Source organism: Podarcis filfolensis, assembly GCF_964270895.1.
Source record: "Podarcis filfolensis genome assembly, chromosome: 13".
NCBI classification, from domain to species: domain Eukaryota; kingdom Metazoa; phylum Chordata; class Lepidosauria; order Squamata; family Lacertidae; genus Podarcis; species Podarcis filfolensis.
Window position 1 is genome coordinate 48955916 of NC_139615.1, and position 23313 is coordinate 48979228.

General features: G+C 41.7%; 2 protein-coding genes across 18 annotated transcripts in view; one reads left to right on the plus strand and one right to left on the minus strand.

The window, feature by feature from the left end:
* Nucleotides 1-6885: 6885 nt before the first annotated feature.
* RPRD1A (regulation of nuclear pre-mRNA domain containing 1A) overlaps nucleotides 6886-23313 on the plus strand; it is a 44402-nt gene continuing 27974 nt past the window's right edge. For 4 of the 6 annotated variants that reach the window (XR_014541053.1, XR_014541054.1, XR_014541055.1 and 1 more), the window contains exons 1-6: nucleotides 6886-7239; nucleotides 18416-18545; nucleotides 19702-19808; nucleotides 19904-19998; nucleotides 21411-21537; nucleotides 21650-21825. Coding sequence is in view for 3 of the 6 variants with exons in the window: in XM_083583487.1 (XP_083439613.1) it covers nucleotides 7089-7239; nucleotides 18416-18545; nucleotides 19702-19808; nucleotides 19904-19998; nucleotides 21411-21537; nucleotides 21650-21825 (786 nt within the window). In the remaining 3 variants the exon portion in view is untranslated. Of the gene's footprint in view, nucleotides 7240-18415; nucleotides 18546-19701; nucleotides 19809-19903; nucleotides 19999-21410; nucleotides 21538-21649; nucleotides 21826-23033; nucleotides 23129-23313 lie in introns of those variants that run through there. The other 2 variants (XM_083583488.1, XM_083583489.1) reach the window with 2 other exon arrangements.
* Nucleotides 14782-23313, minus strand: part of LOC310748117 (uncharacterized protein) — a 37135-nt gene continuing 28603 nt past the window's right edge. For 4 of the 12 annotated variants that reach the window (XR_014541098.1, XR_014541100.1, XR_014541102.1 and 1 more), the window contains one exon: nucleotides 22753-23103. Coding sequence is in view for 1 of the 12 variants with exons in the window: in XM_083583704.1 (XP_083439830.1) it covers nucleotides 17759-17796; nucleotides 21262-21311 (88 nt within the window). In the remaining 11 variants the exon portion in view is untranslated. Of the gene's footprint in view, nucleotides 15258-17678; nucleotides 17797-18772; nucleotides 21312-22752; nucleotides 23104-23313 lie in introns of those variants that run through there. The other 8 variants (XR_014541093.1, XR_014541094.1, XM_083583704.1 and 5 more) reach the window with 4 other exon arrangements.

Below are 23313 nucleotides of genomic sequence, written 5' to 3' on the forward strand. Positions count from 1 at the left end.
AACTTGCTGATAGACGACTAGTCCTCCCTCCCTTTATTGTCTTTTATTAATTCTTCTGTCAATGGTATTTGCATCCGCCAGGATATCAGGAATCCTTCTGGAGAGATTCCTTAACATGGAGCCTGACTCTAATCTTCTGTTAGACTCCATTAACTTGCTCCTACCCACCATACTTCATTTACATATTCATACTTGTACAAACAGTGACCCGAGTCTTTGTTCTTTTTACTGATGTGTGCTTTATTTTCACAATCTCTTGCTCATTCACCTTTAAAACTGATTTTTAATATAATAAAAAACAAAATAATGCAGGGAGCACCCATGAATACACAAAAGACCTCCTGCAGCAAAAGTTCATTGTAATCACACAAGGAGTCCAGAAGAATTGCCCAGGGTGGGGATATGGCTGGACACATCCCTGAAGCTCCACTCTGTTTTGATGACAAAGTCTGAAGAGGGCTATCAGATCTGGTATTCCCATCCCCAAGTCTCTAGACTCTCATGAAGTCCTCATGAAGGGCTGTTGACCATTCTAATGTGTTTTGTGGGAACTTCTGAGTGAGAAAATGTTGCTCTTCCTGGAGTCAGAAGAGCCTGAAGGTATTGGCACCATTAAAAAAAAAAACTACACAAAAAAGCTGCTGTACCCTCTCTCAGGTTTCTCTGAATCTGACTGCATCAGGGTACTGAGAAAAGTGAATTAAAACCTGTTCTTAATTCTATCTAATGCTAATAGTGACCTCTGCTGTCTGTAACTATAATGACACCATTGTCCCAGATTTCTGTCCTTATTCAAATTGTAAAAAACCGAAAAACAACTACAATTCCAGGCTCCCTTGGTACTTTCCAACACAATATTCTTCCCATCCAGGCCCATATGCCGCCAAATCCCCCTATCTGTGTAAACCCTCTTCAAGCATTTTCACTAGAAGAGGAACCACGGGTAGAGCAGGGCTCCTGCTAGCCTTTTGTGTGATTAGCGAACTTCTGCAGTGAGGAGCTTTGTATATCCATGGTGATTCCCCATATAATTGAGAACAATGACATCTCAGGGTTCTCAATCATGCAAGGAGCATGACTTAGCTTAGGGCCAGCCCAAGACCTTTTGATGCCTGAAGCAAAATGTGCCACGGATGCTTTACCGCACCACAGATCACTGCTGAGGCTATTCCACACCCTTAGGATAATTCATATTCCGTCCTGGGACAATCTGTTATGCTATTTTTGCTGCAGTAACTATTGCCCATTTAATTTGTATAAGCAGCACCAACAGTTATAAAAATTAGCAATGCATAGTATCTGTGGAGTAATCATACTGTTACTTACAGTGGTACCTTGGTTCTCAAACTTAATCCGTTCCGGAGGACTGTTCCAAAACCAAAGCGTTCCAAAACCAAGGCACGCTTTCCCATAGGATTAATCCGTTCCAGACTTTCAAAAACAACCCCAAAACAGCAATTTAACATGAATTTTACTATCTAACATGACCTTTGATCCATAAAACGAAAACCATAATCAATGGACTGCACTATAAAATAAATAAGACAGGATTGTAGATGATAAGAATTAAAATTTTAAAAAATTCTTACCTGCACTGATGATATTGTTTGGATGGGGGTTTTTTAATCCATTTCCGCAGTCACACAATCAATCAATCAATCAATCAGTAGCTGAACTGAGTTCCACACAATCACAAAAACAAATTAACTGGAAAAGCCTCAAAAACAAAAACACAAAATAAATAGCAAAAACAAAAGCGCCAAACTTAATCTGTTCTGGAAGTCCGTTTGACTTCTGAAATGTTCGAAAACCAAGGCGCAGCTTCTGATTGGTGCAGGGGGCCGGGAAACAATAGCTGACAGCCACATCGGACTTTTGGCTTCTGAAAAACGTTCAAAAACCAAAACACTTACTTCTGGGTTTTCGGTGTTTGAAAACCAAGGCGTTTGAGTACCAAGGCATTTGAGAACCACGGTACCACTGTACTATCTAGAGAGGAAAGTGCAAGGAGCTGGGGAAAGTGCTTTTAAAAACATTTCACTCAGCATCCACAAGAGGGTTTCAGCTTGCTCCCAAAAGAAAAAAGACTAAAAAACATTTTAATCCTTTCCCAATTTTCAGAGGACTCATATCACTAGTGTCACCCTTTCACTGCTTGGCCATGCTCAACTCACATACCAAATATACTGTTTCTGAGAGTTGGCAACTCTATGCCATAATCAGGTTCTAGGCCATGACATCACTAAGCCCCACTCTGTGGCATCACCAAGCCTAATCTCTTGCATTTTAAGGCTTTGGGATGCTGGGAATCTTGGGACACTATATCCAGCTGACTGAAATACACCAAATACACAAGCAAGAAAATGCCTTTACAAGAACAAAGGTGACTGCCATGAAGGTAACAAAACTACTATGGAATCTCCCTGCTGAGTACTGTGGGGAAAGCCTTTGTCTGTGTACTGCTCAAGGGATTAGTCACTTGCTGACAGGGTCTATCCCAGGTCAAAATGCGGCTTTAGAACTCAGAGGTCAACCTCACCAGCGAAAAAAACCCCCTCTTTTTAATAATTTTTGTAATTGGTTTTTTCATAATTTTATACATTTTAACACAACCATTTTGAACATTAAAGTATAAGGTTCTTTGAACTTTCAGACCTCCTTCCCTCCCTCCATGGGTTCCATGTTTAAAATTAAATTTGCTGCATCTTTTACTCTTATCTATCTGTTAAATAACCATAATTATCATAAATAATTCCACGTTACAAGTGTCATTACATCCCTGACAAAGATTTTAACTGCTTACAGTGGTCTTTTAAGTAATTTACAAATTTACTCCAGTCTTTAGAAAATACCAGGATGATCAAGTGTTTTAAAAAAAGAACCTCTTCAACTGCTCAATAAGATAGTGTTACTGGGAAATTTGAAGTGGGGGTGAGAGACCTCCCCCACCATGAGCCTTGCCTCTCCACCCTATGAGGCAAAGATAAAGAGCCTCTGCTGCACATTACCAAATGTAGCAATGCACTGATAAATGTATCTTTGTACTGACACAATGGGAAAACTTTAGAAATTCAGTTGTATCCATCTTCTCAGTTCCAGTGGTGTTTAGGACCCAGGAAAGTGAGGTGTAAGGGGAAGGGCGAGTGAGCCCACCATAATCCCTGGGATGTAAGTCACATCTGCAGGGCCTTCCCAAGGAGTCCTGACCGGTGACATCCTGTCCCAAGAGTGTCAGGCAGATAACCATCTCAGTCACAAAGCCTAACTGCCCCATAGTGGGACAAGACAAAGGGATGTGTTGGACTTAGGGACCAGGGAACTGTCAATGCCTTCCTTTGTACTGTGATGGAGTAAGTGTGAAAGGCTATACTTGAGTGACAGGGCCATGCCTGTATCTCAGGTTCTACCTGAGGCCACACCTTTTTCTGTGACATCTCTATGATGTTTTGATGATGCATCCTGTATTATGGGGAACTTTAAAATACGGATGTAACTGTTGTCCGGGGCTTCCAGCTGCTTTGTCTTTGCGGCAGCAGGAATTCTTGTTGCAACAATAAAGATCAGGCCTGCAGGCCTCTGTCTTGCTTCTATCTCCTGGCAGAAGTCTCGATTGTGACCCCCAACCTGAAGCTATGGGAGCCAAGGTTAGGTGATTGCAGGGTGCTCCAAGGACTCTCAACAGGATGCCCACCGAAGTGCCGCACAATGACCATGTCCTTCCACAGGAACATGGAGTAGCAGAGTCCTGTATGATGGCTCGTCCATGGATGTCTTCCTTTCTCCTTTCGGGCACCTACCCAAACCATAATACCTTACTCAGAGGCCCTGGGCGGTGTTCTTTTGAGCGTACTGTACTTCCCAATTTCAGATATCGAAAGTGAGGGAGCTATGCATGCTGCCCAGGGCCGGATTTAGATGAAGAGAGGCCCTAGGCTATTCCACTTGTGAAGCCCCTCCCAATCCCCCACCCTCATGACTAAAAGAAAATGGAAGCGTTATAAAAAAATAATAATGAGTGAAGCCAAGGATGATGAGGGGTATTTAAAATTCTGCAATTCACAATTTCATCAGAAAACTTAATCAAATTGTATTTGTCTAGGTTTGTCACTTTCAATGTACAGAATGCTCAGCACAGAATCCTCTTGAGACATTGTGGCCCTTAATACATTTTTTATTCTTTTGAGTCTTGAAAAGCTCCTCTCTCCCAAGCAGTTAGTGACCATAAAGCTATAGCTGCAAGATTGCTTCCACATTAGGAAAGGCCATCTGAATTTTTTCCTTGTATATAATTTGACAAAGGTCTGTATGAGACAGAGAGTGCTCTGCTGTAAGCCTATGGCTTTGTGTCACATACAGGTGAAAGTGCAAAAGTTCATCAATAAGTTTCAGGTCAATATATTCTGGGTATGATTCCATCAACAGTTCAACACCTTGCTGAATTTCTTGCTTAGGTGCTATCAGGGTAGCAAGAATGGAAAACAATTGTGCAGCATCACTGTACATGATACTACTTCTTTTTAAATTGGCTTCAAGTGCATCTAATATAGGAATAAAAGCTTTTCTCCTAAACTCATCTCTTGAAGAAAGTGCATCTAAGGCATCAGATGCACTTGTCATTTCTTTGCTGTTCCCTCACTCTTTGCCTCCTTGTTTTGTAGTTAACATTTGGCAAGGTGGCTTTTGCTTGTTTCTCAAGCTCATCAAAATCTTCTCTAATTTTCCTTTAAAAACCCAGAAGTTTAACTGTGCAAACTTGCACAAGAACTCAGTAACAGGCCTGATTTCTGAAGGGCTTGGCTGACCTAGCATATCTCTCTTAAGATTTTGCAAACTTTGGCTGTGAACTAGGGCCCCACAAAAAAATTTCAAGTTGGGCCCCAGTTTCAAACTGGGCTCCACTGGCTGGCCCTGAGTCTCATAATTACTAAACCCGCATTGCCCTGCCCTTGCATGAAGTCTTGGGTTTGCAATTTAGGGAGAGGAGAGACTGCCCGCTGGGGGGTGGGCAGGCTGGGGAGGCCCCCTAGATTTAGAGACCCTAGGCTTCAGCCTACTTAGCCTATACATAAATCTGTCATTGATGCCACCCTTCTTAATTACAAATATAAGGTAAAGGTAAAGGGACCCCTGACCATTAGGTCCAGTCGCGGATGACTCTGGGGTTGTGGCGCTCATCTCGCTTTACTGGCCGAGGGAGCCGGCGTACAGCTTACGGGTCATGTGGCCAGCATGACTAAGCCGCTTCTGCCGAAACGGAAACGCCGTTTACCTTCCCGCTGGAGCAGTACCTATTTATCTACTTGCACTGGCGTGCTTTTGAACTGCTAGGTTTGTAGGGACAGGATACCCAAATCCTGTCTGTAAAATCACCCCAGGCCTCAAAACTATCCAAAATTCCTTTTGTCTTCTAAAAATCCAAAACAGCTTTTCTCTGCTTGTCTCTGCTTTTTTCACAAGATGCTGTGCATAGGCAAAATGTTACTTTTAAAGGCTAATGAATAGGCTCTGTTCAAAGCAGGCCTGAGAAACGAATCTTATCTCATTCTAGTTGCAACTTCTTGGACATGCTTGGACACGCTGAACCACTCTCATTCCCCTTTTCCTGGGAAGGGTGCCAAGAGTCCACAATAGTCCCAAGACAGCTTTCTGTTCATGCTCAGATGAACTCATGGGCAGGACTCTGGAAGGAGGAGAAAAGGGGGAGGGAACTGGAAAGGGGTATATATGTTTGTGCACATGACTTGAAGGAAGGTGAGGACAGGTGACCTCACCTAGGCCGAAGTCACCCCCCACCAAAGCAGGCTCAAAGCTTCTCAGAGCTTTTCAAAATCATTTTTCTCAGCAGCTAAAAGGCATTAGCTAAGCATCAGAAACATTCCGCTTGCTGTAACTAAAAAGATTGCAACAAAGGTAGGAAACACAGTCCATTGTTTCTCAGGCCTTTCTGATGCCTTCTGGCCTTGCTAAAGAACCACATTGCAACTTACTTTCTGTCCGGGAACCATGCCAGAACAAGAGATTGAAACGTATCTGAACACTCTGAAACCCCTTTCCTGGGAAGAGTCCACAATAGTCCCAAGACAGCTTTCTGTTCATGCTCAGAGGACTCCTGAGGGAGGAGAAAGGAGGAAGGAACTGGAAAGGGGTATATATGCTTGTGCACATGACTGTGAATTTCGTGCATGCTTTTTGTGACTTATCACACTTGCTCCTTCTACCAGTTCATGGATGGTAGAAATAAAAGCCTTTTCTCCGAAACTATTCCTTGAGTGTCTGTTGACTCCCACTTCCCTTTCCCAGGCGCAATATTTTTCCCACCCGAGGGCAAAGCCTCATAAGGCTACAGACTGTGAACTCTGTGCTTGTTTTGTGACTTATCACACTTGCTCCTCTGCCCACCCGGGTTGGCAGAATAAAAACTCTTTCTCTGGATTTAACCCCTTGGTGTTGTTTGGCTCCTTTTTGTCCCTGCTCGGGTGCAACATTTTCCTACCCATGGTTGAAAAGGCCTAGAAAGGCTACAGGTTGGCAGGAGCTGGGACCGAGCAACGGGAGCTCACTCCGTCGTGGGGATTCAAACCGCCAACCTTCTGATTGGCAAGTCCTAGGCTCTGTGGCTTAACCCACAGCACCACCTGCATCCCATAATTTCAAATATAAATGCAGCCTAAAAGGATACATGTGTACTCGCATCCAGGTATATATTCCCCCACATATATACCCCCACCCATGTACACGTATCCCAAACACGCAACTCCATATATACATCCACCTGCACCCGCCCCCCCCTCAGGTGAGGAGCCTCTGAGGCGACACACCTGCCGCCCCTCCCCCCCCACTCCCGCAGCAACCGTCCTTCCCGCGCTTTGTGGCGTCACGCGGAGGGGGCGTGGCCCTGCGGCTGCGGCGGGGCGTGCGTAGCGGCTGCTCGGCCGCCATTTTGTCTCGGTGAGGCGTTTCGCGCGCGCGGGGAGGAGGAGGAGGGGGAAGGCGGGAGGGGCGGCCTGCTTCTCTCTCCTGCTCCCGGCGGCGGCGGCGGCGGCGGCGGAGGGTCCCGTTTCAGCGTCCCTGGAGAGGCGGGCGAGGCGATGTCGGCCTTCTCGGAGTCGGCGCTGGAGCGGAAGCTGCTGGAGCTGAGCAACTCCCAGCAGAGCGTCCAGACCCTGAGCCTGTGGCTCATCCACCACAGGAAGCACTCGCCCCTCATCGTCGCCGTGTGGGAGCGGGAGCTGCGCAAAGGTGAGGCCGCGGGGCGGAGAGGAGGGCGGGGGGGGGGAGGTCGCGCAGGTAGGCCGCGAGCCGGATGTGAGGGGAAAAGGTCGCGCAGGTACCTCGGCGGCAGCGGCGGTTCCCTCTCTTCCGCCTCCCTCGCGCCGGGCCTCGGAGGCCGGCCGGAAGGAGGGAACAGGGACCGGCCGCCTCCAAGGCTGCCCGCCGCCGGTCTCCGTTGCGGCCCGGGAGGAAGACGCTTGTGGGGCGGCGGAGGGACCGGTGCCGGCGCCCCCTAACCATTTCGGTGAGGTGGGGGATAGGAAAGGGGGCGCGGCGAGGAAGGGCCGCAGAAGGCCCGTTTCCCGTGTTAGGAAGTACCGGTACTTTGGAACGCCCTGCCACTTGAGATCAAGCAGGCGCTCTTTCCGGCATTCCCGTTTCGACGAGCCTACCCCTCCAAGAGGGCTAGAAATGCGGGGTCATTTTACTCTGTTTTGGCATTGTGACTTTTGCGTGTTTTAAAGTCTTTCTTGGTTTGCCTTAACCTTTCTGTAAACCACTTGAGGGTTGGTTTGTTTTTGGCCTTAACAGTCAAGAGGGATATAGATTTTTGTTACGTGTTAAGGTACTATGCGCCACAATCCTAAATTAAGGCTCACACCAGCCTTTCTCGACTTTGGGTTGCTATATGCTGTTGGACTACAACGCATCACCCCTGACCTCTGGTCTTGGTAGCCTGGAATGATGGGTGCTGTAGTCCAGCAACACCTGGCCAGCCGAGGTTGAGAAAGGCTGGTTACACTCACTGGCGGAGGAATGGGAGTGTGGAGGGAGCGGACCGCCCCGGGCACCACTATTCCAGTAGGGTGCCATCGCAGTGGGGCCCCCGGACACGCGCCGCCCACCCCCACCCACATGGGGGGGGCGCCAGCCACGCCCCCGTCTGCTTTCTGCTCCCTGTAGTGGAGCATGCAGCTTCCCAAAAGTGGGTCTCCAGCTGTTTTGGGACTACTGTCATCCCTAGCCACTGGGTCTGGTAGCTAGGGATGATGGGAATTTTAGTCCAAAAACAGCTTGAAACGGTTTTGGAAACCCTGCACCAAGGTTCTTTGTATGTCTGTGAAGTCTCAGCCATTGCTGATTTCAGTATGTTACTCCCAGATAAGCATGTTTACCCTCCAGGGACAGACTGGGAGGTTCCACCCAAAATTTAAGAGGGTGTGGAGCCCTTGTAAGGAGGGTTTCCATAACAGCTGTTGATAGGAATATGAAAATGACATTGTGGGTCAAGGTGATTGTCTTTTATCCGGGGGGGGGGGGGAATTAAAAAAAAGTTGTTGCTGATCTTGCAACATTACCATTTTCTGATATATAATTATAATGTTTTTGTTGTGGGGAAGGGGATTGGGAAGAATGGAGCAATATTCAGTTCAATCTCTATGCAGTAGGTAGCAATACAAAAATGCTATTACTTTCTAAACATAATTTGAATCACTTGATCTAAATGGTGGTACATAAATATTACAAAGGTACAAAATTTGACTGACCCTTGTAACCTAGACAGTTTAAGGCAGATGTACTTTACATAGGATTATTGTACTTGGCATTGCACTTCTGTGGGAATTCAGGCAATGTTCATGCTCTCATCTGTGGCTCGGAATTTAGGGAAGACAACTGGGCTTATTTTGGGCACAGTGAAACGGGGATGCTTTGAACACCTTGGCCACACCTGCTTGCCAAAATGGTCAGCTGCAACATTATCCCTTGGAAGTTGCTAGAGAAGCTTGCACTTAAATACAGTAATAGACAACTTGAAGTGTTTGGGACTCTTTGGTTGCCTGAACAGCTAGTCCCAACCTTGTTCTTGCTTGGAGATATAGGTGGGAATTTCTCTTGTCATTGCACTCTGAACTGCTATGGGGTTATCCCAACTTCAAGCTATAGAGGAAAGTTTGTTTTCTCTTACCAATTTTGCCAGTGAAACCAGTGGTGAGTGGAAATGTGGATGCCTGATCAGGGTGAGGTGAGATTAGATGTGAACTAGGAATTTCTTGTAGATGAATTGGATTTTATGCTAGCCAACCAGTCGTGAAACTTCCAAGTATCAACCAACAATGTAGTGTACTTGAGGTAATGTTTTTATTAAGAAGGTTGAGACTGGGAACACGCAGCAAATGTTCTAGTGTGGTGGTGATACAATTAAAACCTAAAAAGGGGCCAGATCCCAATATTTTAAAAATACATTGTCACTGTAAAAGTGGACTGCTGAACCTTGGTTCACCTCAACAACTGCTTTATACATTTTCACAAAAGAAATAGATGTAATACTGGCTTCAGACCTTGTTTTAATGCAGGGGTCAGCAAACTTTTTCAGCAGGGGGCTGTTCCACTGTCCCTCAAACCTTGGGGGGGGCGGACTATATGGGGGGGAATGAACAAATTCCTATATCCCATAAATAACCCAGAGATGCATTTTAAATAAAAGGACACATTCTACTCATGTAAAAACACGCTGATTCTGGATTTAGAAGGTGATTGGGCTGGATCTGGCCCCCGGGCCTTAGTTTGCCTACCCATGTTTTAATGGATGTGAAAAGCTCATGAAATAACTTATCCCTCTGGGGTTTTTAGTTCTTATATTTTCTACCATTTGGGGTTTAGTTCAACTGTTGTACGCTTTTGTGCATCACTTCCATCTTCCTTTAGCAATTATATGCCCTACCATATTGTGGCAAAACTATGTGGCTATCATTTTAAAATGTTTCTTGTTGGCACAAGTTTTTTTTATGTCAAGTGCAACTTTGGAGTTATCCCCCCTTGCACCTTGGAGTGTGTGTGTTACATTAGGGCCATATTTTATACATTTGCTCCATTTTACTTGATTACTTGGAACAATTATATTTATTACTGTTGTGTGTTGCCGAGAGCATTTTTGGAAAGGCACCTAATTTTAATCATTTTTAGTATTTCATATAAATATGTTTCAAAAGCTGTATTCCAGGGTTTTATTTCAGTATTTGAAACTAAGAATTCCTAAATAAAAAAGTACTGTAGCTTGGTTTTAGCATTATAATGACTATGGGTTTTATCCAACCTATGTGCAAGTATGGGTATGTGCAAGTAACTTAGGTGGAATTAAACCCAATATTATTAGAATTTTAAAAAACTATAGTATTAAATGTAGCCTTGAATCTGAATTGCCTATGTATTTCTGATGTGGGTTTCTCAATTTGGGTTGTGGTAATTCATGATTATCAACAGGACCGAACTGATCCAAGTGTGTGCTTATTTTCTTAATGCTTTTATTTCGGAAGGCAGAATATACCATCATAATGACCAGCCATCTGGCAAGTTTTCTCTTGCCAGAGTATTTATAATTATTTGCTTTTTAGATTCACCTTACCTTGGCTTTGTGCACTCTCCAGTTCTATTTCCAATCCTCCACCTGTGCAGCCATGAGAAGTTTGGGGATTTATACTTCAGATTTCAGTTATCCACAACTTAGTGTGCTTAATTTTAACAATGTTTTGTTTGCATGTGGCAGCTTCATAAATGATGGCCTAAAGCTCCTTGCTTTCAAACAAGCCATCATTGATATTAAAAACAGTTTGCTGGGTTCAGATGACACAAAAGCTTTCAATCTAATTTTGGTCATCCTGCAGGAGGCCTGGGAAAAGTTAGGTTCAGTAATGAACCACAAAAAAACCATTCATTAATTGTCTGGAGCAAGACAAACAACAAGCCTATGTTTGGACGCAACACCAAAGTAAAAGTGCGGCTTGGTGCAGCAGAACAATAGTCTTAGCCTTTGTTCCATGAAACTGCATATTTGGTTCAGTGTTAGAAACAGAGATATGAAAGCTAGGAGCTAAATGGCACCTTCAACCTAGGTTGTGGGCACAACAACAATGTATAGGCACAGTTTTTTATAACAAGACTAGAAAGTTGAAAATGTATGAACTGCAGCTAAAATATTATGTTCATTTTTCACATGGTCTAGTCCTTCCCCTGCCCACCCCCCTAATATTTTAAAGAGGGTCTGTTCTCCAGTCTGTTCTCCAGAGAGTAGCTGAAAGTGGGGAGGCAGAAAAAGGTCCTCCTTTCCTTCCACTTTTTAGTTTTAATCTGAAATTTTAGGTTCAGTACTGCACCCAGAGCTCAGAAACTGCTCATGCTAATGAAATTCCCTCTCACAAAATGTGCCGAGAACAATGGGAGTTTCGAGCACTGGTTTGGTCATCTGTACCAAGCCATGATTTTGTTGAGTGCTTCGTGTGAACCAAGTCTGCTTAGTTTTCTCTACCAATTGTAATGTCCAGCTTCATCTCATAAAAAATCCCAAACTTCCTTGTGTAAAGCTAGTTGATAACTGAGTGTTACCCTTTAGTGAGTGCATGCAGATTTGTACTTAGTGGATTTCAAAAACAAATATTTGAAAAGCCCTCAGACTAAGGGCCAGAAGCCGAGAAAATGTTTTTGCCTGGTGCCAAAAGCCGGAGAAAGAGGATGCCAGGAGACCATTCTGCAGGCAGGTAGCCAACACTGAAAAGGCCCATTCCCATGCTGCTACTCTGTGGACCTCCTGTGGAATGGGCATACAGAAAAGGGAAGGGCCTGAGATGACGATTGCAGGGTCTGGGTCTGTTCATATAAGGAGAGGAGGTCCTTGAAAAATAAAAGTTATCAACGTTTCAGTAGCTGTTCATACAAATTGCAGTACTTTGGCTCTGAATTAATATTTCATTCTTAAAAATGAATTCACCTGGTGTATTTCTTAATTTTTATTTAATAAGATGGAGTCTATGTAGTGTAACACTTAGCTGAGGAAATCATCATTTGATCAATAGCCAGATTGTTTTGTTTTAATTTTTTAAAGGTATGGCTGGGGAAAGGAGAGATACTTTGGGGAATTAGGTTTCTGTTTCTGCATCTAATGTTAAAGTTGAACAGGACACAGCAAAACAATAGATAAAGGATAAAGACAGTGATGACTTGGATGGATCTGGACACAGACATACTTCAGGTAGTTTCATTGAAAGGAAAAGAACTTGTTCATCATGAATTTAGTTTCTTTGAATTTATAACATTCCTACCACTCTAGCAGTTATGTTAATCTTGGGCAATAATCTTACACAGGTGTAAGTTCCTGCATGTGAAAGAAATAACAGTTCTGATCACTGTTTCCATTCCACCCCCTCTGACTGTCACTGTGGGAAATGCGAGTGTTTTAAGATAGTGCCTTATGATAAAAGAACCATAATATATATGTGCTGCTGTTAGCTCAACAGCCAGTTAATATTCTTCTGTAATGACTAACACAATGGCTTAAACAGTCAGAACAAACCTGTTGTATGATATGTTGCTAGGGCTGTGAAACTGTTAATGCCTCCTTGAGTGATTGTTAGCTAATTAATTTTGCACTGAAGGAAGTATCAGTTCCTCAGTCATCAATTTTGCAGAATTTTTCAATATACAGCTCATTATATGTTGATACAATGTGGCCTTTGAATAGTTTTCTTGTATTTTTTCAGAGTCTTAAGTGCATAGTTAACACAGAGTTAAGTGATCAAGTGTATGTCCCCATCCCAGAGGAATTATGGCTAACATTCAGTTGGTGCAGACAGAATGGTAGCCATAGTTAGTGCTGATGAGGGAAAGAAAGTTCAAGTAGGAGGATCACAGAAGCCTGAGGGGTTTTCCAGATCTGAACATGCATCTGCACTGAGCCTTGGAGGGACAGGGAAGTAAATAAAGGAGCTTGGCTTCTCTGGGAAAAAATGTATGGCCTAGGTAATTAGAATCATAATTAGGCTGGAATGTAAGTTCACCACTAATTAGTTGATTCTATCTTTTCAGCAGAATTTGGTACAAAATTCAGATTTTTTAACAACCATCATGCAGGGTAGAAACTTTTATCTAATAGTTATGATTTTACAGTTACTAACTTCTGCATTTGGATTCTTAAGCGTTGTCAAAAGCTTTTAGAGTTAGGAATCCAACGCTTGCTGATCTCAATACAGAATTTATATTTTTTTGACATCTGCCAAATCAAACTCAGTGCCAAAGGTCACCTCAATTCCGACATCCCTAATACAAAATGGGTGTATTCTTGTCGCTTTTCTTTTTAATTCATTTTTTTTTCAGATCTTCCAGAGCACATTCAAAAAAAAAAATCACATCCCCCCCCCCCCCAAATCCAGTTGCACTTTTACTGTACAGTCATACCTTGGTTATCAAACAGAATGCATTCCGGGAGTCCGTTTGACCATTTGACTCCCGGAACCGTTCAAAAACCAAGTTGCAGCTTCTGATTGGCTGCAGGATATTCCTGCAGCCAATCAGAAGCCGCGGAAGCTGTGCCGGGTTTCTAAAAATAGTTCGAAAACTGGAACACTCACTTCTGGGTTTCAGTTGTTCAGGATCTGGTTTGTTCGGGAGCCAAGGTGTTTGAGATCCAAGATACGACGGTATGTGGATGATGCAGCCTTATTATCACTGATGAGGATAGGTCTGAAACGTCTTTTACTGTCCCTGGTTTTCTATTGTGAAACCAATAAACCTTCAATAAATTATGAGAAGACAAAAATTCTGGTCTCTAATTCCCGGAAATTACAGAAATGGAAAATAAGAGGATAAGAAATCCAGCAAGTCAAGATGCACAGATACTGTGGGATTTCCCCCCAGAGCAACTCAGGTTGATCCAACCATCGCACAAGTGCTATAAAACAGGCAAAGTGTACCTCCTCAGCAGTAGCTCACTTTTATTTTCAGAAAGATAACCAATTTATACCAGCTACTATTCAGATTTTTCAAACTAAAGTGTTGTCCCAGCTACATTTTGAGATCCCAATATAGATACAAGCATATAATAGTCATTTAGATAAGATACACTCAAGTTTCTTGAGACATATCCTGGGGCTCCCAAGTTCAATCAAGTATGAGACAATGCGTGCAGAACTGTATACAGACAATGGAATATTGGGTAAGGGCTAGCACTATAAAATACTATTTGCGTTGCCATTTTCATTGCCAGCCTTTGAGTCTGCTTTCTGACTTACTAAAGGACTCTTATAAATCCATATGGTTCGAACTCGTACATGGCAAAATTAGATCTATTGGTATTGACTTGGAACTGCTGTATAATTCAAATGAGCAATATATTTATCACAGTATTCAAACCAGATTAAGGGACATTGAAAAACAGAACATCGAGTCAGCTGTAAATAAAATTTGCTTCCCCTAGTTATATGGATTAAATGCAACAAGATCACTTATATTTCAGAATAAATAATTCCAGTCCAGCCTTTACATTAGCCCAACTGAACGTTTTCTCCTCAGCTTTTTCAAGGGCAGACATTTAAACATTTTCAGAAATAATAGACATTGCAGATGTTCTTTGACTGTAGAACATATTCTATTCTGCTGTCCATTGTACAACTAGCTACACAGATGTGTGCTATCCCCTTTTTGAGGAAGTGTAACATCACGGCACAATGAAAATATCAGATTCAATCTATCTGACGTTAACCCGGAAGTAACTGCAAGGGTCCTAAGTTTTTGTCAACTATTTAGCAGGAAGAAATCCCAATGAATTCCTTGTTGTTATATATTTTAAATGTATATATTTTTAATTTTTCTATATGGATGTTTTTATGATGGGATATATTTGTAATGCCTAATAAAGGTTTGGCAAAGTAAGTAAAGTAGAGCTGTCAAAGCAAGCAGAATTTTGCTATCTAAAATAAATGAATTTGCATATAGTTGCTGATCTTATTCTGCTTCTGCTAGTCATGGGCAGGGTGCTGGAAATATGTTTATTACTGTGGTTGCACTCATCCCCCCGCCCCAGTTATATTCAGTGTGACGTTTGCATTGGTATTCTTCAGGGCAGCCTTGTAAATAAGCTTCACAAAGGTTATTTGCTTGCAAACATGTTACTATCCAGTGTGGTCGGCTACTCTATGCTGGGTATGGAAGAGGATGCTTCTTTTCCTTGGCACCTATTGGTTTCTGTGTGGAGCAAAAAAGAGTGCAGAACATCCCATCTCCTCCTCCTACAAGGGTTGGAAAATAGAAACTTTTATGTAAACAAGCTTGGACACCCAATATACAATCCACACCTCTCTTAAGGTATTGAATATGCACTCTTAAAGAGTGTTTCTCTGGAGGGTGTAAAGTACAGCCGGTGTGGGTAGTAGCCTGTGGACATGGTCTGGCCTTCTGAGAGTCCCAAGGACTTGGTTGAGGAGTCTGGGGGGCACCACCCTCTTGTTTAAGAGAACAATAAGAGAGAGAATGAAAAGTCTGAATACACTGAATTATAACTATCAGATATGCCTTTCTCTGAGAGACTTTTGTAATCTCTGTTCTCTTTTCAACATCTGGTGAAAAATTTTATATTTTCCCCAGATTCTTGTATGTCTCTTATGCCGCAAATTTTAACTGCTAGCTGTGATTTATTTTTATTGTTTAGGTGAGGGGTTGTATTGATAGGGATCTGGGGAATGAAGTGAAGGAACCATTGAAAGCCTGCTTCACAGTTTGCTTTATATTTTGCAGATAAATACACTCACATTTGCACTAACTGGCATACTGTCGTTTTAACAGAGTTGGATGTAGCCAAGACACCATCTAATCATGGTGGAATGTAAAGGCAAAGCATAGGAGACTTGCAAAGGAGTTTGTGTCCCCTCACTTCCCCCTTTCACCTCTGATATCGGGGATGGAAAGAAGTAGTGCAGGGAAACTCACAAAGGGCAAGGGAATTTGACAGGTGAGTTGCCCCTCCCACCTGTCAAAGTTGACCAGTGGGAGTCAAAAATATTCCCCACCGTAATTTAAAGCTTAGACCTAGTGATCAGGGTTAATTATAGTCCAGTCTCTAACCTTTCCCCTTTTGAGTAAATTACTGGAGAATGAGGTAGCTTTTTCAGGTTTTTTCTAAAGAGGATATTGATTATCTGGATTCCAACCTGGTTTCAGGATGGATGCATATGTTAGGGAATGAATTGGATGAGTCCAAGCCAGTTGTATTTTCTAGAACTCTTGGTAGCTTTCAGTATCACCAGCCATGGTATAAATCTGAGTTTAGGAGGCACAATCATCTATATCAGGCAGGCATGAGGAGCTTCTTGGCCACGGGTCAAACATGGGCCACCAAGGCTCCTCATGACTAGAGATGGGAAGACCTGGAAAAAACCGGAAAAATTGGGGGGAAACCAGGTTCTCCCCCCCTCCAGCCTTTTTTCATGGGGGGAGGGCGGGGGAAAACCTGCCCCCCCAATTTTCCCGCTTTTTCTCCAGGCCTTCCCATCTCTACTCATGCCGTCAGATGTGGGGCAGGTAACAGTGGGGAGAGGCACACTCCCAATGGCTGAGCACTGCCCTTTGCAAGTGTCCTCACGCTTCCCCTTTAAACTTCTGGCACCAGGAGTTTAAAGAAGTGTGAGATGCCTTGCAAAGTATAAAGCTGACAACTCCCCTTGCATGACAGCCAGCTGCTTTGGGACCCCACACAAGTGATGTTGACAGGGCAGGAAAACCCAGCAACCAATCATGTGAAGTCATAATGGCATGTGATTGTGACTGTGAGTTCTGGAAGACATGCTCCCTGCATTGCAGGCATTTTTCCACCTGGCCTGAGAGGGCAGTGGCTGGGCTGACTCCAGCTACAAAAGCTGAGGTTTCTGAACAGACTCTTGGGTTGAGGTATTGTTGTAGGGGGCAGTGGTTATTGTTTTTATTATTTATTTTTTAAGATCTTTATTTTAGTTCTTAGTATTTACAAGGAAATTGTTCTGTTTGGTTGTGTACTTTCTGATGTTTTATTTATTGTTTATGACTACTTTTGTTATGTTTGTAATCGTATTTTTTCACATTGTAAAGCACTGTGAACATGGAAGGGCAACATACAAATAAAATTATGTAGGTATGTATGGAGCCAAAGGGTTCCTCACCCCTGATCTATAATAAACTGCTGGGGGAGGTCATCTGATGGTTTGGCTGTGCTGTCAACTTCAAGCCATTTACATGTACCTAAACTTCTCTTTCCCGTGTAGAAATCTCTAGGAGCTTGTGGAACTTTTGAACAGGCCTATGAAAGTTGTTTGTACTGGGTGAGGGTGAACAAGATGGAACATATTTCAGATAAAATGGAGTCAGTGGGGGCTGGAAAGCCAGCCAGACTGAGTGGAGGTGTACAACTGCTCTTGATTGGCGTTGCACTACTAGACTACTGTAATATGCTGTATTTGGGGCTGATTTTAATGGTGTTTCTGAAACTTTAATTGCTGCAAAATGTGGTAGCCTGGATTATGTTGACAGTTGGAATACTGGTTGTTCGTGCATTTTGAAGCTCAGCACAAAGTGCAGAGAAAAATATGGCCTCACACTATTTCTCACACAGAAACTGAGGTTTCTGATACACCTTACAATTCGAATCACAAACACACTATGTTCACTTTTACCCCTTCCGTGAACATGGTGTATGTTGGCTGGGACATGGGGCATGTGTAATCGTTCTGGTAGTAGCATTTAGGCTGCAGAACTACCTCCGATGAGAGAGCTGTTTGTTCTCATTGGGTGCTGTAAAAATAAAACACACAGATGATAGATGGATAAATATCTCAAATAAATACAATTGTATTGGTCAGAATCTATGGGTAAGTCAAGGAAGACAACACAGTGTGTGCCCAAGGGTATTATGTTGGATTAGGATCCTTATTTGGGTACCTGTTTTTAAATCTTTGCTTACTCATAAAGTTCAGAGGGTAGCTGTGCAGAAGTTCCTGTTTCATATGGAAGCAGGGTTATAATTACGAATCAATGATGTGAAGTTTCTGGAAATTAATGAACTGAAATATTTTCCTATGCAAATTAGGATAAAACATAGTACAAAATTTTCAGTTTGCTTTAGAAAACTTTCTCATACCTTTACAGGGTGATCTAATTTACCATGCTTATTTCCCCTGTATTTAATAAATTAAGCTTAAAGCAGTTGAAACTGCCAAACTCGTCTAATGCTATATTTGCAATTGGCATCCATTCATTGTTAATGAACTTACAAACCTATAAGAAAAATAAAGCACTAGGGGGGAAATCCACCCCACATCACTGATACTAACATTGGGAAAATCCTTATTGTCATTTGCTTCAGTATTGTTATAACATCCCTCTCCCCCGCCCTTTCTTTTCTTTTTTTCAGCAAAACCAAACAGGAAGCTTACATTCTTGTATCTGGCCAATGATGTAATTCAGAACAGCAAAAGAAAAGGACCTGAATTTACAAAAGACTTCGCACCAGTCATAGTTGAGGCCTTCAAACATGTTTCCAGGTACAATTGTTCTCTTCCCCAACCCCATGGAAATTATTTTTCTTGGAATATTTGGGAATATTTATCACAGCAACTCAATACCGTACACTACCCTTTTATTAGATTTTTTGAGGGGATGAAACTACTGAAAACTGTTTGCTGATTTTTAGCATACCTCAAAAGTGGCATGAATAACAGATCTACTTTGCTGCGATAATAACCTGTAAAAGTTAATTGACTTTAGATTTGAGTATTACTGTTTATTTAGCTCCAGTTGTCCACTTCAATATGTGTTTTATTCATTCATTATGTTTCTAATCAAGGCAATGAAAGATAGCATTTCTAAAAGTGGATTTTTTTCCATACAAAAAAGCAGTAGTAGAAAAATGGTTTGCAAAGCCTTCTAACAATATCATACATAGTATGTTAACATACATAGTAACATACATAGTAAGTTAATTAGAATATTGAAATGAATTTTGATGACAAGGCTCACAAATTAGTCTCTGTTAGTGTCACCATTGGCTTATAGGAATGAGATGTCATGGTGAGTCTTTTGTGTTGAGCAGCAGTAACAAATAATCTTTGTTGGATTGACAGGTTATAGGCTTATAATTCACCTTGTAGGAAAGAGGAATGTTTTAGCTGTTACTTCTTCTTTGGCAGTCACTCGTAGCTGAGTAAGATTGTCTTACAACTGTTTCCAAACAAATCAAAAGAATACATTAATATGGGGATTTCAGTTTAAACTTCGTTTACACAGATCTAGTATCATGGCCACAAATATTTAGATTGGTAACAAGTAATCAAGGAACTGTTCAGTTCTGTGTATCAGGAAGGTATGATGCTTTCAATTTCTTGTGAAATGTTGCTGAGTAGGAAAGTTTTTTGGAGATCCTTTTTTTCTCTCTCTACACCTTTATGAGAATACCCCCTCCCCCCCGAAAGCCACAGAGTGGTTGGTCTTACCATGCTTTACAGGTTTTAGTGAGCTATTTGAAGCTATTCGAATTCTGTTTACCTAGCTGAACATTCAGCTGTTTAACTACCCCAACGTTCTATTGGGATGTGGTGACTTGAAATTTCATACATGGTTTGGTTTGAATTCTGGTATCTGTTAACGCTGCCTTACCTTGCCATGTATTAGTGCTGTATTTGCTTTTTCTGCCTACCACAGCGAGACTGATGAGAGTTGTAAGAAGCACCTGGGTCGTGTTCTGTCGATTTGGGAAGAAAGATCTGTTTATGAAAACGATGTATTGGAACAGCTTAGGCAGGCTTTGTGTAAGTAAATTTCAGCTCATACAACTTTACTTTTTCTGGTTCACATATCTTTGCAGATTTTTTATGTCTCTAATTTTATTCTCTCTAATTTCTAGATGGTGATAAAAACCCAAGAAAACGCCCATATGAACAGATAAATGTGGAAGACAATAATTGCTCAACACAAAGTTCTCCATGTGACCCTCCACAGGTAGAAATAATCTGTGAAAGTGAAAACGTAGCTGGAGTGTTGCTTCCAAGTGTTGGATTTACTATCTCCAAACATTTGATTTGGTTTTTTAAAGCAGGTGTGTGGAATCTCCAGCCCCTGAGCCTAATTATGTCTGGCACAGTTCCCATTTTGACCCATGTAGCAATTTCAAAACAAAACAAAACAACCCCCCCCCCCAATGCTACGAGAAGGACTTTGAAGTTGCCTCCCCTCCAGAGGGAGAAATGCTCAACTTAAAAGGGGCTCCCTGTGACCTCTGATTGGCAGTTACAGTATCCTTATTTCCATGTTGACAGGTGTCAGCCAACTGACATTATGATAGCAGGTGATTGACATTATTATAGCAGGTGATTGACAGGCTGATCCTACCCAGTTGGGTGGTAGATGGGGAGATTTAGAAATGTATCCTGAAAGAGATTGCATGTGGGCACATTTTCCTGCTATGGTGACAGTCTGGGTAGAAGTGGCTAGTAATATCCTCCAATATCATTGCTGGTATTGCTGCTCTATACAACTGCCTTGTATAGAGCTTTGCTGCATAGATGGATATTGTTGCAATATTGCCCATCTAATATGTGTATTGTACAGAAATGAGTCTGGATATGGGGGGCAGGGAGAATGTTTCGTCACACTACCGTGTTATAAATTCATAGGGCAAAATGTTTTTAACCTGTTAGCAAAAAGCATGATAAATAATGTATGAAGCCTTTGCAGTAGTTTAGATAGTATCCATCTTGTGAATAGTACAGTCCTTAAAACATTTGAAAAGATGAATAGTAGTAAGTTGCTTGGAGCTGGAATTCTTAGGAGAAGAAGATTTACTTTCAAATCAATATCTGTTAATCCTGGGTATTGTCAAAATAGGTTCTTCATTGTGATTGCCATGGACAAGTAAATCTAGGGAAAATGGAGAAGCAGGAGTCCACACAGTTGTAGGGAAATGTTTAGTCTATTTTGTATTAAAATTTTATGTTCTCACAGAGGTCATCATTGTTCCCTTTGTTTCCGATGCTCAGGCTGTAAGTGCTGTTGCAACTTGGGGGGACCCTGAGATTTGCAGTAGTGCACAGAAATGTTTCAAGGAAATAGCCTAAGTGGGGGGTGGGCACCAAAACCAACCTAATAAGGACTAAACATATTCAGTAACCACAGAATGCTGTCTATCTGGGAAAGAAAACCTGCTTTTTGGTATAAGAATGACATGGAGCATCCAGGAAAAAGCAGTGGCTGGTTTGATGGAACCCTCAATAGGAGCACTCCACACTGCAATATTTTGATGCAGGTCCCACTGTCTGAAAAAGAAAATCAGTGCTTTAGGTTCTTGTCTCCAGTACTGTTGCATTATATGTTGATACTTGGTTGTTTTTTAAAGTATACTTTCTCCCTCATAGACTGCAGATCTCATAAGAGCATTGCAAGAGTTAGAAAATGCAGCCTCTGGGGATGCAGCAGTTCATCAGAGAATAGCCTCATTACCTGTAGAGGTTCAAGACGTGTCCTTGCTTGACAGAATAACAGGTAAGGGAAGTAGTACCATTGGCAGACATGTAGCTGATGACAGAATGTTAGGGCTTAGCTTGCCAAGATGATTTATAATGTGTTGAATTATGAATATTGTTTTTCTTTCTAGACAAAGAATCAGGAGAGCAGCTTTCCAAGATGGTAGATGACGCATGTATGTTGCTGGCGGATTACAATGGCAGGTTGGCAGCTGAAATAGATGATAGGAAACAGCTAACTCGGATGTTGTCAGACTTTCTGCGATGCCAAAAAGAAGTCCTCTCAGAGAAAGAGCAAACATTGGAAGTGCGTGACTTTGTTGTGGTAGTTCTATTCTCTAGCTTTTCTTAATTAAAATGCTTGACCATGTTTAAACTTCCCTTAAAGTTTAGATCTAGGTATTAGATCTGTTTTCTCTATCTTTTTCTTTCCAGCAGGTGACTAGGAGGGCTTCTGTCACTTGAAATTTTATTCACCATTTAATGATTAAGTATTTACCGATAATCTTATTGTATATACCAGTCCGGGGGGGGGTGGAGCGAATAGGTGCTAAGATTTGACATTTAACATTTTATAAATTTCAAATGACTCCTTGGACATGTTTGATATTGGTATATATATTTAGTTCATAATTTCCCAGTGATTTATTTCCCAGAATACATTACAGTGCAGTCCTAACCATGTTTATTCAAATGCAAGTCCTATTTATTTCCATGGAGGTACAGTCCCAGGTTAGGATTGCAGCCTTAGTTGCATTTGGTTCCCACCAAAAACAATGTGACTTTGTTAGGACTAATTTTTCCCATTGATTTCAGTAGGACCGAAGTTGAATTCACTTAGCCTAGATCCAACCCGTAGTCTCCACTAGCAAGTCTGCACAAGAAAGCTTTTGGTGAATTAAGCTAGATGCATATTTGTGAATCTTAATAGGATACACATATGACTTTAAAAAATGAGTTTTATATGTTGGTGAAACAGGTTAATGAAATGAGGATTATTTATTTTAATTTTCTTTTCTCAGATGTATATAACTATTATTCAGAAGTATATTATTATTATTATTATTTATTAAAATATATTCTAATGAATGTTCCAACAGCCCTAGATGACAGCTCTGTGTTCCTACTATGGTGGTGCTTGTTTTTTGAGGGGTGGTAGTGGAATAGCATTAGGATATTACCTAAATTAAGGTAGTTTGTAATGTTGAGTTATGTGCATACTTGTTTTTTCCCCCTTCGGTTAGGGAAGTAACAATGTTAGTTTTAGCAGAGAGCTATTTATAAGAGTTGCATCTATACTGACAATTTCTGTTTTGGTTTAATAGCTTAAAATTAGATCCGCAGTACATAATGACCCCTTCCTAAAATTAATTGTGCCTTAAACATAACAGCAATAACTTGTTACAAAGTAGAACAAACCCAAACATTGTTCATTAAGGTTCCTCTAACCTTCATGTGGGTAAGTATTGTCTTACAGATATTTTTTTTAATCCAGCTTCTTTAACAACTATCTAGCTTTTGTTTCAGGTGAGGAGCATGGACCATATCTTCTAATGGTGGCATCTTCCATAAGTAATGCATCCTGCTAAAAATAAAATTCAGAATCAAAATCCTGCTTTGTCTCATGTTTTTGAAGATTGACAAAACATACCTGCAGATACCTTTTGATCATACTAGGCATATGTTGCAGACACCATCTAAACAAAATGGAATACCTAAAGCAAGTCACATAGCTGCCAATTTAATATTTACTGTTCATTTTTGCTAGAAATTTGAAGGCTCAATTTTATTGAAT